Genomic DNA, 13,834 nt, shown 5'->3' on the forward strand with positions numbered 1-13,834 from the left:
AGACAATTACCCAATGGCTAGGCTTTCTGCAACCCTGTCTCCTGGAGCTCTTGAGAACTGTCCACATATTTGTTCCAGAGCATTTTGGCAGCATCCTTCTGCACCTTCTGCTGAAAGCCAGTTAATTATGAGTCTTGTAAACGTGGGTCTTTCAACCATCTGCCTTCATAATAAATGTAACCCACAAGCTCAGACTTGAATAGCATCATTTGGAATACTGCTGTTTTCTCTTCCTTTTATTTACTTCTCTAAGTTCCCAAACCTTCATCTTAGGCAACTAGAATGGACCAGTATTAGTGACTGAAACTGAAGTAGGAAATCAGCAGGACGTGTAATTAGGTCAGATTATTTGAATCCACCAGGAAACTGGCTATGTCCTAATGTCCTACTTCATGTTAAGGCCCAGAGGAAACTTTCGTGGGATGGGAGAGAGAGAGGAGGCCTGTTGTGGCCATTCAGGAATGAATCTGGTCCAAGTACCTGCCATACAAGAGCTCTCAACACATCTTTTGTTTGTCCCCTGAAAGATAAGGTATCTTGCTTTCAACTGGACAATGTCCTATCTTCTTTTTCGTCATTTTCCTTTATTTGGCACTTATGACATTGTACAAGTTTGCTGTCATACTTTTGGGAGGGGTCCCAGCTGAGTGCTCCTATCTTACAGTTATTCTGCCATGGCAGGCAACCACCTGCATTTTTGTACTTTATTAAAATAGCATTAAGGGCACTGCAGAGAAATATTCTCTCACTTAAGGGAAAATATTCTGGCTAAAAGATGTACTACTTTTTCTTTTCAATTTTAGTTGCATCAAAGGCCATTTTGAAAAAGAAAACCCTCAGCTGTTTTTTCTCCCCAGGCTCAGTCCATCTTCTCCCTTGGTGCTTGGCAGTTCTGTTCTGAGACACTCTTTCTTGGGAACCAAGCCAAGCCTAAGCAGACTAGGAAGTCTGCTGCTTGTCTGAGGATGCTCCACCCTGGGAATGATTCACACGGGAGTTAAGGGCCTCCCAGCAAAACCCAAGGAAAGCCCCTACACAGATGCCTGGCATCTGCCTGTTCCTGTTCCTTAAGACACACTCTGCTCTCATCATTTCTCTCCCTCAGTCACCCTTTGAAGTTTGCTCCTTGCACTCTGAGACTCACTTCCCCACCCCCACCCCCAGACCTCCGATTGAATGTTGAAGACCCCACTCCACCTCTTCCTTGTACTTCTGAGACTCTCTGTACCAAGCCACTTTGCTGTGAACTCTACTAAGATGCCCTCTAGAGGGGTGAGAGGTACCACACAGGTGTGACCAAGCTCACAAAATGATGCTGACTACTTGGCCAGGTTAGCAAGCACCACATCAAGCTGCATGTTCTCATACTATCATGTTTGCTCACTTTTCAGAAGCTCCTCGGGTCCTATTTGTTCCACTGCCATCCCCACACTTGCTTAGCCTTCACAGCCCCACTTCTGAGTCGATCATGTTCAGAACAGAGCAAAAACTTCTTTCTAGGTTCCATCTAGCTGCCAACTTATAGTCATTTACCAACCCCCATACTTCAAAAGGTTCCATTTATTTCAAATAAGTAGTCCACTTCTGATAATAACCATTTGAGACAAAAATATTATAACTAAAATAGCTTCAGAAACAAACACTGTGGGGTGACACTACAAGTTAGGTAACTCTCCTACTATTTTCCCCTGGTGGCCCCTTTGACTAAGCACAAGTGACAATAAGATACAGAGTCCCTTCCACCAGTGGAGACGGTGTTGTGGAAAGACACCAGAGCCTGAAGCTCCCTAACAAGGAGCTTGTATACCTTCAACATGTACACACACACATGCGCGCACACACACACACACACACACACACAAACTGACAGGAACCTAAACGCACATGCAGACCCACACACCATGCTGTTTGCAGGAACATAACAGGCTGGACCAAACAGCCTAGAATTAAGATGCCTATCATATCATGGTTATGGCAGATGGCCCAGGGATCATGCACAAGAACATGACTCCTTAATTATTTTAGCATCTGGAGGGCACATGCTCTTACCTGCTGTCTTTGGTAAGCAGAGAAAGTTCTTTCCAGGTCTTCAAGATCTAGAACTTTGAAGACTTTTGTATCATCAATTTCGGTCCACACTGTTCCTTCCAGTTTGTTCTGCAAACATCAAGTTAAGAAGCGCTGGGGTTTATAGTTAGACACAAAAAGAACAGATGTAGTTATTTTTTACAAAGTGCTGCTATCCCAAATATTTCACTCTACTGGATGCTCAGAATGAGCTGGCTTCAAAAATTGGGTCCCTTGATTCAGAAGCTTTATCACTTGAATATCTGAGCTAGTGAGAATCCTGAGTCCACATTAGAAAATGAAATCACTGACAGCCAGGGCGGCCTGGTCAGAGACAACACAGTGGGCTGCTAATGCCATCCGTTAGAGGGAAAGTTGGAACTAATGGCTCACCTCAGGCAGCTTAGACCAGTTGAAGGATTTCAGGGCATTCGTGGGCTGAGGAATGTTCTTCTTCTTGAGTGCCAGACCCAGGGGGGCACCAGGAGGTGGCATGACTCCTCCCAAGGGAGGAGGCCCTGGGGGAGGGGGGGGTCCCCCTGGGGGGAGGGGAGGGGGTGGAGGAGGAAGCGCTCCACCAGGCAGAGGTGGGGGTGGTGGGGGAGGGAGGAGGGGCCCAGGCACAGAGGAAGGAAAGGGACCCCCAGGGGCTCCAGGCGAGGCTCCACCGGGGAGTGAAGTGCAGACGGCCCTCTGAAAAATAAAAATAGGAAAAAGAGGAGATGAACGGAAGAAGTAAATTCACTGGATGATTTTTAGGGTCTGAAACTTTGCCTAACATGTGTATTATGGAGAAATTCACACATCTGAGAATGTGGGGTTAATGACGCAGTAAGTTGAGTGGCCTCGTGTGCGACACTCTAGGGCTCGTTTGCAAAGGGCTCACGTGTCTCTCACTTCTGGTACCATCCTCCAGTTTGGTTTTCATGCAATCAGTTTTCACGTTAAGAAGCTAATGTGATTTCCTTGCTCTTGTAAGAGGATCTGTATTGGAGAACAAACGCACACCTCCAACCACCTCTGTTAACGTGCACGGTAAGCAGGGGGAACAGGTCGCACAACCACTGTGATGGGTCAGGAGACGGTTCAGGCTCTATTGCCCCCAGCAGAGATGTCTCCTTAAGGATGGGGGCTCTGGGATAAGGAGGCCTTGGCAGCTGCCCAGCAATGGGAGACCCAGCCCGGGGCCGTGAGCTCACCCTGCTGAGCTCGTGGAGCTGGGCCGTGAGGTCTGCCACCTGCTGCTTCACTTGCTTGTGCTCAGTGGTCTCCTTTTCAAGTTTCTCTTTCATTTTATTCAAGGTCTGCATCATCTCTTCCTTCTCCTGGGTCTTGGCATCACATTCTCGCTCTTTCTTTTCCAATTTCTGTTGTAATTCATTGTGCTCTACACATGAAAACAACTGGACATGAAAACGGTGAACTCTTCAAAGCTGAAGCATTTTCTCTAAACAGAAGATCGATTGAGGGTGATTGTGAGGCTCTTTATTAGGTAAATATCATTCCTCTTCTCCATCAAAGGGAGCAACTCATGGGCTCAATGGTGCTCGTGCTTGGAGGGGGCTTCAGATGAACAACTTTATCAACTACATTCTGTAAAAGGCTGAAGAGGCCCTCGAGTCACAGTTCCAAAGATGGAACACAGGCGTGAGCAACTATTTGTGGAGGTGAATGGTGCCTGCTTGGTATTTAGTTTAGAATCCTGTCCTAGAAATGGCCCTTTAGTCTCACTAGGGAAAATGACTATTAACAGGGCCTCTTTTCACAGCTTAGAAATGAGAACTAGACAAGTCCAGTGTTCATTAGCTGGGTTTGCTGTCTCAGGTCCCACTAGCAGAGGGGCTGAAAGGGAGGATCCTGCCCTGGGAGGAAGTGCTGCTGCCGGACCCAGGGTTTGTCCCAGTGTGGAGTCATTGCTCCCACTGCCCTCAGAGGGCCCCTTGGACTTGAAGCATTTTATGCGCTGGCAAACAATGATTAAAACTTGTGAAAGCAAATGTTATTATCTCAGCATTAAACACCTTAAGGGCAGTAGTACCTGCCGAGCATGAGAATCACGATCAAACGAGGAGAAAAATATTAGCTCTCAGCTGTAGTTGCACTCACTCCCCCAATCCTGCTATAACGGAACAAGGCATCCCATTTAGCATAATGCTTACTTATGTTGCCAACACGCCTGCTGACTCTAGCACTTACAGGAGTAATACTCTTTGGAAAAGAGGACTAATGAAGTTTAGCCCGCAGATTTTCATTTCAAATACTTGGCCCCAATCCCTAGTCTTTTTATACCAATAAACCCACTAGAGATAGAACCTACTGGGGCAGAGCTATACAGAGCTGGTCTCTATTTCTGAATTTGATAACATGTAAATTCTTGCTTTCTCTGTCTTTTACTTTCTCTCTTCTTAGTTCTCTAAAATCAGAGTTTGCAGAGAAGGGTTCAAGTCACTAAAATCCTTGGATTTTACCAGCCTTGGAGTTAAGATAACCGTCAACCCGCTTCTACCACTCTGTGGATGCTTCCCTGACTTCTTCAGCAACATCTAAAAACTACCCCACTGCATCCCACTTTCCTACTTCTATCTCCATTTCATTCCTCTTTGACAATGTAAGACCTGACTTCCTATTATCGGTCATTAGCCTTTGACAAATCTGGCCAAGCCTCAGAACCACCTGAGAGATTTTGACATTTCAGGATTCACAGACCACATTCCAGGGAGTCTGTTCTATAGATCAGGGGCAGGGCTTAGGAACCTGTGGTTTTCAAATGCTCCTTAGAGGATTCTGATAAAGTGCCCGGTATGGGAAGCTCCAGCCTAAAGGATTATCTCCACAAATGGTCTCCATTTGCTAAGCTTTTATTCAGTACTTACTGGGTATCCGGCACTACAGAGAATTCTCCCCAGATATTCTCCACCTTTCAGGTCCATAGTACTTCCTGTCTCCTCACAGCCTCCACCCTCTGAGAAATTCATCAACAGGTACCCTATTTAATAGAACTTTGCTACTTGACACTTACAGAGAAGAATTAATTTTACCGACAATATCTCCTTTTTTGCACTCTATGCATGACCTCACTTTAAACCATCCTATTCCTCCAGCTGATCTTGGCCATTTCCTCTTGTACCACCTCAACTGCCTAAATGCTACAAAACTTTCTACCATTTACTAGGCAGCTAATAAATGCCAGGTACTATGCTAAAGTCCTAATATTTGTCATTTACTCTTCACAACAACCCTGTGAGTTAGATGTAATCTTCACTTTGCAGAGGCAAAGACTGGAGGGGTAAAGGACATGACTTAGCCTACCCACACAGTCAGTCAGGGGCAGAACTGAGACCCAGACCCCAGCACCGTGCCTGCCCCATGCAGCCACTCAGAACATACCCACTGCATGAAGGACTGAAATGACTCCAAAGCTTATGTCCTAAGTACTCTCTTCAACTTGCACACCTGAGTCTCCATGCTCTAGGGTATATCCCTAAAGTACCACTCATTGACCATCTTCTCTGGTATAATTCTCTCTTTACCCTAACTTGTTGTCAGTGTCTCTATTCTTTCTATAGCAGTTTCTGGAATTAATTTATAAAAATGTATGTGCAACCTCACTTATTTGAGACCTATCTGAATTCATATAAGGAACCCACAATATAACAGAACTTCATATTTGGTATTTTCCGGTATCAGTGGTGAGCCTGCTTTTCTGCTCAATGGACAAAACGTGATGACAGGAAAGGAAATGCTTCAGCATCTCTTGGACCATCTTTTCAACACACTGAATACTATGGTGAATGCTACTGTATGTCACTGGATGTGACTGAGTCACTTGGACAGGGAAAAGGAAGTCAGTTAACCAGCATAGTGAAAGAGTAGTGGCCGGGAGTATGACTGTTTTCTCAAAGGGTCCAACTTTAATTTGCTAATATTTTGAAGGAGGGGAAGAGTTATACTTATTCTGTGAGTGGTTTGGCATGGTGACAGGCACAAATGACCCCCCCCAAGTCATTTGATGCTGAGTGTTGATATCAAAGACATACTGAGATACTCACCAATGGCTGGTCTGTTAATGTTTCACAACATGTACATCTCCAAAGGTCAGTGATTTTCTGCATGATTTCTCTTTTTATAACTGGTGCCAAATTAAGGGCACGTGGAGAAATGGGCTGCTGAAACCAAGTTGCCTGTGCTTCTCTTTTAAAATTCTGGGTAATCCCTGGTGTCCCTGATTATAGTCCTTAAAATCTAGTGTGCTTTAAAGAGCAGTTACGGGGAAGGCTGGGATGAACGGTAGTTAAGAAAATTTGAATTAATGAATACTGAACAGCAAATGCTTCAAAAATGCTTCAAAAAATGAATGGTAGTTTAGAAAAATTGAATTAATGAACATTGAACAGCAAATGCTTCAAAAAATGATTATAATGAAAGGATAAAATATTTGGGAATCAACATGACAACTAAGATAGTCTGATTCAAGAAAAACCAGGCAAAATGCCCTGAAAACATGGGGGAGGGGAAAGGCTGTTTATACACCAAAGTCAATGAGAAGCATCAATGCAAATTTCTAAAATATACAGCAAGGAGAGTTGTCCAATAACCAGTAACATGACCTCTTCTCTTGTCAGGACCTCATCATTTACCTTTTCTCATTTTTTCTGCTTGTTCTTTCCACTGCTTAACTTCATTTTCATTAACCAACCTGTATAATAGTTAAAGGAGCATTCATTACAAAAAGCGTAAAAGGCCCACTGCTAAATGCATTCTCTCTAGGTAGAAAAATTGTTTAATGCAGAGAAAGTCCTCAGCATGCTTGAAACCCATTTAAAACACAGATGTTACATACATATATTACATGTATACATATAGGAACTCATATCTGACCTCTAGAACATTTCAGTTCTCCCAGCTGCTATTTTGAAGTAGGATAATACAAATGCCTTATATTGGTGCTATTATCTCAAGGGTAGCAAAATAAGAAGAAACTTACATCCGTACGACATTTTTAATATTAAAGTTTTCCAAGGGCGTGGAGTCAGGGTCCTGACCTTTGTCATTCTGAATAACTATTTGCTGTATAATTCTATCTAGGAGTAGCCAGTACTGAACGGTGTTGCCACTTCTCTTGTCTAAAAAAGAAAAGAACAGTGGAGATACTTCAACTGGTTTCAAAACTTGAACGAATATTTTTCAACAGTGGTCACCCGCCAGAGCCACAAAACCAGACAGATGTTTACAACCCTTCCCAACGTTTCTGGAATTCTGACACACGATGATCACTTACGTGATTGAGAGGCACTTTCTGCCCCCTTCTAAATGTGTTGTAAGGCATATATTTACTTTTAAAATCAAAGCGAGTTATAATTCATTTCATTTTGAGAACTTCACAACACCCCTTAAGCTGTGCAGAGACACACTGGGCTGTCACAAAACTAAGGTTTGGAATCCCTGGTGTGCACCCAACCTAAGCCACACTGTTCAGAAGACAGAGCCCTTTGGATGATGTCCAAACATTCACAAACACACGCGTTAAGTCACAAATACACTCACAAGGCATTTGGAGGCAGTGGTGCAGGATGGACATGAAGTGAGGGTAAGCTTCACTGTGGGTCAGCCTCTTCCTGGTCAGCTCAAACATCTGAGTAGCACTTTTTGTGTCTATGTGAACCTGTTTCATATGAAAAAGAAATCTAAGTCAAACATCCAAGTTCTTCAATTCCTGCAAGGTAAGGTAAGCAATTACAAGGCAAATAGAAGCTAATCCTGCCACTTAGATAGCAAAACAGAAATCTGACTTTGCTCTTAGGTTACATGTCATCTCTATGACACACATTACAACAGGGACATTCGCGAGCTGCTGAGTCAAATTAGAATAATTGTAAACACACGTACCAGTTCAAATCTTTTGGCAAATTCTAGTTCATCTTCATTTCGGAGCATTTCAAAAAAATCTAAATGCCTGAAAGACAATTAAAGAAAAGCTATTAGAAGTTGAACATCCTACAAACACAGGCACGTAGGAATCAGGACATAAATACTATGGCCTTTCCTAAAATTTCAGAGATATCTCGAAAAGAAGTACAACAACAAAATTTGAATGCCTTCTCTTAACTATGTTCTAAGGAAAAAAGACATCATCTGACTGAAATGAGATCCCTACAAGAGACAAATCTGAAAGCCTAGGATGCGCAGTACATAGAAGACAATTCATGAACGTTTATCAAATCCAAACACAACCAAATCCAGATTCTACTCATGGAATCTCTTTATGGAAAAACAAGGCCATATAACTAACTTGACTGACCACTGAATTAAAGATTACAAAAGAAATGTTCATGCCTTTCACTTATTCATTCAAATACTTATTGAGCCCCTGTTATTGACTGGGGAATGATAAGTTCTGTGAAGACAAATCCAACTGCATAAAGGGGATAGAGAATGATGGGAGGTGAGGTGAGGTGAAGAGTATGAACACAGTGGCTGGAAAAGGTCTCTGCATGGGAAAAAAGGAAAAAGAGATTTGGACATCTGTGGGAAGATCGTTTAATGCTGAGGAAATAGCAGGTGCAAAGGCCCTGAGGCAAGTGTATTTTGACATGTTCATAGACTATCAAGGAGAAAAGCATGGTGGAGTGTGTGAATGAGGGAGAAGCGTGGTAGAAGGAAAGATCTGAAAGCTGGTAGGATATGTTAGAAATTGTAAAATGACTGCAGACAAGAGCAAATGAACAGGAAAGTAGAAATTAACATTCATAGAATGTCTATCAAAGGTGCCACGTGATTCCACATGTTTTATAGTCAGCTTTCATAACAGCTCTGCAGAATAGTGTTATTGTCATCATCACTATTTCTTTACATATAAAAACAGCAAGGTTCAGAAAAACTGAGTAACTTGACCAGAACACATAGCAGGTAAGTGGCAGGACTAGGATATGGATTCAAGTCTAATGCCAAAACCTACACTAAGTTCTCTACACAAGTGCTGCTTCTTTCATCGAGAAAGTCTTACTATAAAAACATCATTACCTGGTCTAACATTTTGGTACAAGTTCCTTAGGTCACAAGTAGTTCATAGACTGGCACTATACACATGGAAAACACATGAACTATCTCATAATAGTGTGACTTACCTATCTAATGTTGAATTTTCATGTTCCCTTAATTTATCTATTACAGGTTGAATTCCCAACATCAGAAATTCATAGCGAAGATGAAGTCTAAAGTCCAAACTTTCCTGAAAGTAAAAGGGTGATGGAATACATTTTTAAGCTCTTTAGACTACACAGTTGGTAATCTTTTAAAAAAATTATTCTTTAATAATATATGTTTTAAATTGTGGTACAGAAGGCTCTTACCACTCCTGCGCCTTGGCTTAGCACTGCATTGATGAAGGACATGATGGCTGTCTTGAGACTCACTTCATCTCGATACCGCCCCGTGCTTTTATCCAAGTCATTAATTAATGTCTACAAAGGATACAGATGTAAAAACAAAGGACTGAATAGTTACTAACCTTATACTCATTTTATTAATTTTTTAATACTCTGAAGTTAATTTTTAAAAGCTTGTGTTTAGTCAGAATTACATTCATCCATAGAAAGCTACCTTTTTTTCCTTAAGATTAGTCCTAAAAACTCTACTTTCAAAATTCTTACATCATATATGTTTACATATACATGTATACAAAGTACAAAAGACTGTGCTTTGTTAACTCTGCTTACTTTTTATATTTGAGTATAAACAATGTGGTGACATAATCTCACTGTTTATATTGATCCTAAATCAAGACTGGCAACACATAAAATTTTCAGGGAACACCCATTTAGTGGATCGAAAAGTGTTTTATATAATGTGTAGGAAGCAGGGCTACATTTTTAAGTTCAGTACAGTAGCCTCCCCTTATTCACAGGGGGTATGTTCCAACATCCCCAGTGGATGCCCGAAACCATGGATAGTACTGAACCCTATATATACTCCTATATAGGCTATGTTTTTCCTACATTAATGGCTGGGTGTTGTATACCGTGTGGGTATCTAGAGAAAGGGATGATTCACATCCTGGGAGGTACTGAGCAGGATGGCACAAGATTTCATCATGTTACTCAGGACAGCTGCACAATTTAAAGCTTATGAATTGTTTATTTCTGGAATTTTCCATTTAATATTTTTTAACTGCAGTTGACCTCGGGTAATTAGCACGGTGGAAAGCAAAACTGCAGTTAAGGGGGGGACTACTGTAAATCCACAACCCCAGATTGATCAACTACAGAAAGAACATTCTACTCTCTACCTAAGAAGAAGGAAATGCTTGAAGTCCCACCGTGAATGCTCACCGCAGGGGAAAATCTCAAGTTAACATTCCCCCTTCGGGGCCAGGAAAGGCACTGGTCTGAAGGCAGGAATGAAGAAGTGGCAAGGAAGCACCCACCTGAAAGCGGGTTCTCTCGCTGGCGTACTTCTGGTAGTGCAGCATGGCCTGCAGAACCTTCTTGTGGCCCCCGGGAACCAGGCACACAGCGCCCAAGATTTCCAGCACAGCCACCTTCGTCTTAATGTTCTCTGTGCTCAGACTCTGAGCAATTACATTAATACTCTCAGAATGAGCCAGGACGTGAGCCCGACCTTGAGAGTTGTTCATTAGCGCCTTTATACATCCAATGAGAGAGGTATGTATTCGAGACTCCGAGGTCTCGTAGTCCATGGTCTTTAGAAAGTTGAGAATACATGACAGGCCGTCCAAGTCAATGAATCGGGTTACAAACCTGTCACGAGGAGAAGGTTAAAATGTATCAGACTTAAGACTTTTTGGAATATTTTAATAGCCCTTAACAGAAAAGTTTAGGGGGCTGGTGGGCAGGAGAAAGTAAGAAGATGTAGTTCTAAAGTACCCAAAGGCTTACATGAAGTCTTCTTAATTGGAGGCCTCTTCCTTGGCCCAGACCCAATGGTCAGGTCTAACCAGAAGTGTGAAAAAAATCTCCATTTGAGTTAAAAAGATCTTAACCGATATGAATAACCAGTTAACAGATCTTATAACCACAGAAAACCAGGAACAAGAAAACATTCAGAATATTCACCTTAGATTAAAGTCATCTGCTGATCCTGTGTTATGATAGAATCCAGTCCCCATGCATGTTTAAGTGTTGACCACTGACCCAGGCACGCCCCATACCAATGAAAGTCAAAGACCATCCTTAAACTCCAGGATATCTACTTGCCAAACAAATGATAATCTATCTCCTTAGTTTTATAGCAAAAACCTTCTTTTGTATGGCATGCTATATGGAATCCCAATATATAAAACAAATAAAAGCAATACTTTATTACTGTACATTAATTTTTGGTATATTTATAGCACTTATTTACTGTAAAGTCAATCAATGAGAATAATTCACAATACACATCTGTAGGTTGAGCCTCTGAAAAGTTCAAAAGTAACATAACCTGTTGATGTGACTACTCCAGAAATTTCCAAACTTATTTAGCCTTGGATAACCATTAACATCTGAGAATGCAGAACACACATACAGAGGGAAACACTGATCTTGTTAGGATAGACTAGAAAACTTCTGATATACAACTGTATATGATTTTTGAGGAATCAGTACATTTTTTCCTAGCATTTTATCATCAAATATAGGGAATTTTATTTCCCAGCTATTTCATCCAACCACATCACCCAGACCTAGCCAAGCTTCATTCATAGCACTAGTGCTGATGAAATGCATCTGTAAGCACCCCCATATCCCACCAAACCTTAGAGGATTAATGGAAAATGAAGGTATGGGAGGCACACAGTAGAAGCTGATTGCTCATCCATTTCTTTTACAACCGTTTTATTGAGATATAACTCACATGCCATAAAATTCATACTTTCAAATGTGTAATTCAGTGATTTTTAATATAGTCACAGAGTTGTGCAACCATGGTCACTATCTGATTTTAGAACACTTTAATTATCCCCAAAAGACCATTTTCCTCTCTCCCTAACCCCAGGCAACCACTTATCTTTCTGTCTCTATGGATTGGTCTTTTCTGGATATTTCATATAAATGGCATCATACAATACATGGTCCTTTGTGTCTGGCTTCTTTCGCTTTGCATAAATATTTTCAAGGCTTATCCATGTTGTAGCATGTATCAGTACTCCATTCCTTTTTAGGGTTAAAAATATTCTGTTTTATGGATATGTCACATTTTATTTATCAATTCATCAGTTGATAGAATTTAGGTGTTTCCAATTTCTGGCTATTATAAATAATGCTAATATTCGCACACAAGGTTTTAGGGACATGTTTTCACTTCCCTTGATCTATATATCGAGAAGTAGAATTGTTGGGTCATATGGCAACACTATGTTTAATATTCTGCGGAAATGTCCAACTGTTTTCCAAAATGGTTGCACCATTTTACATTCCCCCCAGCAATGAATGAGGGTTACAATCTCTCCGCATGTGCACCAACACTTACTAGTTTCTGCCTTTTGGTATTTTAGCCACCTTCATGGATGTCTGCATATCTTTTAACCGAAGAAAAACAATTTATTGAATGTTCAGTGATTTAAGTATTTCATCCACAGTTCAATTACATGTTTTTAATTTAAGACTTCCTTAAGAGTTTGGCTATTGCAGAAAAATAAAGAAGAAAGGAAGGGAAAAAACAAGGGAAGAAGAAAGTAGAAAAGAAGAAAAAGAAGAGACACGTAGTACACGCTACCCAGTCTAAAAATTACCTCATTGGTTTCGTCCTTAGTGCTGTCTTCAAACTCTCTATAGTTTTACTTCTCTCTTCTTCCTCTTCCTTCTCTAAAGCCAGTAGAGATTTTCTCTATGCAAAGAAAACTAAAGTTACTTCTTCAATTTTTGTTTTAATGATAGTACAAGGAAGACAAGCCCACAGATGACATGCTATCACTTTTAATACACATAATCAATAATAATATGACCAAGATTTAGTACAAGCCAAAAGGTAGACCAAAAGCACCAAGAATTCCGCAAATTCATTCTCTGCACCACAAGTTAGTTCTTTTGAATTTAAATAAAGTTTTAAGAAAATGGTGAGAATTCTTAGTAGAGATTAAGTTGTCCAAATACTTGTGTAACTATTCTATAACTACACTCTGATGAAGATATTACTATTTATATTTGATAGAAAGAAGATGAGACCTATAGTTACATACAACAATCTGCCCATTAAAGTTAACATGATCTCACTATCAAAGAGAGGCAGGCAGCAATCTTCCCATGCCATCCCTTCCGTTTCTCAGTCAAAAAGGGTAATCTTAAAAAAAAAAAGTGTAATTTTTTACATTTTTTGTTACATCCAATTATTTTTTAAGAGGAACGATTAAATTGGACCTGATACAAAGATAGACAATTCCTTTGAAGTAAATGCTTAAGTTTTAGAAACGATTCAATGTTATTTGGAAATCAGGATATGGAATGTATGGGTATGTGTGTGTGAGAGTGTGTGTGTGTGTGTGTGTGTGTGTGTGTACGTGCCCGTGTGTGCTTTCCCTACCCAGGGATCTACTAGAGCAGTGCTTCTCAAACTTTAATGTGGATACGAATCGCCTGGGGATCTTGTTAAAATTCAGGTCCTGATTTGGCATGTCTGCGGTGAAGCTTAAGACGCTGCGCTTCTGACGGGTTTCCACGTGACGCTAATGCTGCAGTCTGTGGATCTCACTTCCAAGAGCAAGGCCCTAAGGAAGCAGATCTCAGTTGATATCATAAAGTTATGAATGCTAGTAAGGTTCATAGACTTGTTAAAA

The 13,834-nt window shown here is 41.0% G+C and overlaps 1 protein-coding gene across 1 annotated transcript in view; it reads right to left on the minus strand.

Annotated features, from left to right (window-relative positions):
* Positions 1–13,834, minus strand: part of DAAM1 (dishevelled associated activator of morphogenesis 1) — a 179,131-nt gene that overhangs the window by 50,809 nt on the left and 114,488 nt on the right. Inside the window, exons 5-15 of the mRNA XM_060096127.1 lie at positions 12,794–12,888; positions 10,490–10,823; positions 9,417–9,527; positions 9,192–9,295; positions 7,954–8,020; positions 7,612–7,729; positions 7,052–7,190; positions 6,705–6,763; positions 3,267–3,454; positions 2,461–2,760; positions 2,050–2,157 (exon numbers count right to left, since the gene is read on the minus strand). Coding sequence (XP_059952110.1) covers positions 2,050–2,157; positions 2,461–2,760; positions 3,267–3,454; positions 6,705–6,763; positions 7,052–7,190; positions 7,612–7,729; positions 7,954–8,020; positions 9,192–9,295; positions 9,417–9,527; positions 10,490–10,823; positions 12,794–12,888 — 1,623 coding nt within the window. The remainder of the gene's footprint in view (positions 1–2,049; positions 2,158–2,460; positions 2,761–3,266; positions 3,455–6,704; positions 6,764–7,051; positions 7,191–7,611; positions 7,730–7,953; positions 8,021–9,191; positions 9,296–9,416; positions 9,528–10,489; positions 10,824–12,793; positions 12,889–13,834) is intronic.

Source organism: Mesoplodon densirostris, chromosome 4 (genome assembly GCF_025265405.1).
Source record: "Mesoplodon densirostris isolate mMesDen1 chromosome 4, mMesDen1 primary haplotype, whole genome shotgun sequence".
Classification (NCBI taxonomy): domain Eukaryota; kingdom Metazoa; phylum Chordata; class Mammalia; order Artiodactyla; family Ziphiidae; genus Mesoplodon; species Mesoplodon densirostris.